Source organism: Protomyctophum parallelum (genome assembly GCF_964188405.1).
Source record: "Protomyctophum parallelum genome assembly, chromosome: 18".
In the NCBI taxonomy this organism is placed as follows: domain Eukaryota; kingdom Metazoa; phylum Chordata; class Actinopteri; order Myctophiformes; family Myctophidae; genus Protomyctophum; species Protomyctophum parallelum.
The window spans coordinates 24,981,832-24,985,341 of NC_139716.1; the positions used below are offsets into that span (position 1 = coordinate 24,981,832).

A 3,510-nucleotide genomic window follows, 5' to 3' on the forward strand; every position below is an offset into this window, starting at 1 on the left:
GCCTGCTGAAACACATGAAATGTCATCCCGGGGGAAAACCCTTCAGCTGTACAGTTTGTGACAAAAGCTTTGTTTTAAATAAGGTCTTTAAGATACACATGAGAATTCACGCAGGGGAAAGACCCTTTAGTTGTGAAGTTTGTGGCAATCGCTATCTTTTAAAAGGTGACTTAAAGAGGCATATGCATATTCACACAGGGGAAAGACCCTTTATTTGTGAAATTTGTGGCAATCGCTTTTTTTTAAATGGTCACCTGCAGAATCACATGAGAATTCATACAGGGGAAAAACCCTTAAGCTGTACGGTTTGTGACAAAAGATTTGTTTCAAAGTATACCTTGAAGAATCACATGAGTATTCACACAGGGGAAAAACCCTTTTGTTGTAAAGTTTGTAGCAAGCGTTTTCTTTTAAATAGTGACTTAAGGAGGCATATGGGAATTCACACAGGGGAAAGACCCTTTAGTTGTAAAGTTTGTGACAAAGGCTTTGATTGGAATAGTACTCTGCAGGAGCACATGAGAATTCATACAGGGGAAAAACCCTTAAGCTGTACAGTTTGTGGCAATAGATTTAGAGTAAAGGCCTCACTTACGATACACATGAGAACTCATACAGCGGAGAACACATCAAGTTGTATTTTCTGTGGCAAGAACTTTATTCGGCGTAGTCGGCTGAAGCTTCACATCAGGACTCATACAGGGGAGAAACCCTTTCTTTGTACAGTTTGTGGCAAAAGCTTTAGCGATTCCGGCCATGTTAAGCGCCACATGGTTACTCATACAGGGGAAAAACCATTCAGCTGTACAGTTTGCACTGCTAGCTTTAGTCTAAATAGTATTCTGAAGCAGCACATGACGACTCATACAGGGAAGAAACCCTTTAGCTGTACAATTTGTGGCAACAGCTTTAGTACAAGTGGTCAAGTGAAGGAGCACATGAGGACTCGTACAGGGGAGAAACCCTTTAGCTGTACAGTTTGTGGCAACAGCTTTAGTACAAGTGGTCAAGTGAAGCAGCACATGAGGACTCATACAGGGGAGAAACCTTTTAGCTGTGAAGTTTGTGGCAACAGCTTTAGTCAAAGCGGTCATCTGAAGCAGCATATGAATACTCATAAAAGAGGAAAAACCCTTTAGCTGTACAGTTTGTGGAAACAACCTTAGTGTACATAGCAAACTTGAGCAAGCTGTAGTCTGATAATTCACATGAGGAGAGAGATAATTTTAATGCTAACAGTCACAGATGCTAAAAGAGAGAATTCACACTTTGATGATAAAATAACAGCTGTGACCGCCATTCAGCATCATCTCATTTGCCAAAAATATATAAAAAATAAGGCGAAAGCATGTGTGCCCTATGCTTTCGCCTTTATTTTTTATATATTTTTATAGAGGGACGGACAGTAGGCTAACAGGAAATGGGGGAGAGACATGGGGGATGACATGCAGTAAAGGCCGTCGGGATCGGGAGTCGAACCCGCGGCACACTGCCAGACTTGGACTACCAAGTGCCTGGACCGCTGAGCCATGGCCCAGGCCACACACATGCTTGTTTTAGAATCAGAATCAGAATCATTTTATTTGTCATTTTCCTATGTACTTGCATACAAAAGAACATGAAATATCGTTTCCCCTCAGTTATTGGCAGTGCAACATAAAACATAGAGCCTATTTAAAAACACAAGCTAAAAACTGAAACCAAACATGGACAAACATTTAAAAATAAAAATATATTGTCATGCTGTTGTATGACTCACATTGGCTGTTTGCTGACACTTTTCACGTTAATAATAATACAATCGATATATTTTCAGTTTTACATAAAACAACATCAACAATAAAAGGTAACCTGCCACACTGCCACATAAAAAAAAAAATATATATATATATATATATATATATATATATATATATATCAATCACATATGCAGTTGCCAAGCTGTGGCAGTAGTAGGTCTCACGATCCTGTAACTACACATTAACGTCACAGGGGAGAGCACTCTTCTGCCAGTGTTCTGTGTTATGCAGTGGTATGCTGGGGTGGAGCCATTAAGATCACAAAGAAGGCCACTTCTGTTGTGGGCCTCAGGATGGAGGGGCTGTAGTCAGTCGCAGAGAGGAGAATTGGGGACAAACTGTCTGTTTTCTGTCTGTCTGTCTGTTTGATTACTGTTAGTTTATTTTTTACATTATGCTGCTGTACCGTATCAATTTCCCTGCAGTACATAATAAAGTACATCTCATCTCATTCTGTCAGGACAATGGCTCTCCATGAATGTTGGTGGAGTGGCAACACTCCTATGACGGAGAGACCAGAGCTTTTTAGAAACATGGCATCTGTTTTGTTTGTTTGGTAGCAATATTTGATGCTGATTAACAGGTTTTGTTCATTCAGCAATACAAGTGTCTCTGTATCAGCTTCAATCACAGATTATATAAAATGCCATAGGTTTTTTTGAGTGGTGCAACCACTCCTATAGACAGCTATGCATGTCCCTGGGTCCCTGGCTGTGTCCCTGGGTCCCTGGCTGGGTCTGTCTGAGAATGAAAATAGCGCTTGTTTGGTTTTCTCCACCAAGTGTCACTGTTGCGCAGCACACACACACATTAATTGTATAGATGATGATTTCGGGTGTGACAGTACAGTACAGTAGAGGGACCCCCACACGGTAACTCTAATTTCTCAACCATTTCAGACACTGGGTGGCTCGCCGGACCCGGGCCGGTACCCTGGGCGCTTTCCCACACAGAGTTGCAACACTCATTTCACACAGGTGTGATGTTTTTTATACAGCTACATAATTATTATTAAGATTGGCAAACAATCGCAAATTCAGTGCTTTTAGGCAACGGTTTGTGTCATGTATGACATCAGACCAGAGCTTGGTCAGCTTATATTACTGAGGAACGAGGGACACGCTCACATACTGTACACTCACCCAGACAGACGTATAGATAGACCCAGAGAGACCCTAGCAAAGGAAAAAATATGTTTTACCTAATTTCTTTGGAGCACGAGATGTTGTTACATCCACGGTATTTCGGTCCCAATCTTCTGAACATTGTGAAGCAGAAACTGTTCACAGAGGTGGAAGGCACATCTACCGGCAAGTATGGTTTTGTCATTGCAGTTACCATGATCGACAACATCGGCGCTGGTGTGATCCAGCCAGGGAGGGGCTTTGTCCTTTACCCAGTCAAATACAAGGCCATTGTGTTGCGCCCATTTAAGGGGGAAGTGGTGGATGCTGTGGTCACTCAGGTTAACAAGGTTGGACTGTTCACCGAAATAGGTCCCATGTCTTGCTTCATCTCTCGTCATTCCATTCCCTCAGAGATGGAGTTTGACCCGAACTCCAATCCCCCGTGCTATAAGACTGTCGATGAGGACGTAGTAATCCAGCAAGATAAGGAGATTCGGCTTAAGATCGTGGGAACAAGAGAAGATAAAAATGACATTTTTGCCATTGGATCTCTCATGGATGACTACCTTGGTCTTGTCAGCTGA

The 3,510-nt window shown here is 42.1% G+C and overlaps 1 protein-coding gene across 1 annotated transcript; it reads left to right on the forward strand.

The window, feature by feature from the left end:
* Positions 1 to 2,991: 2,991 nt before the first annotated feature.
* On the forward strand, positions 2,992 to 3,510 carry LOC310875763 (DNA-directed RNA polymerase II subunit RPB7-like; the record flags this gene model as incomplete). The annotated part of the gene is made up of 1 exon (XM_083789108.1): positions 2,992 to 3,510. One exon carries the CDS (start codon positions 2,992 to 2,994, stop codon positions 3,508 to 3,510), a length of 519 nt encoding a protein of 172 aa, XP_083645234.1.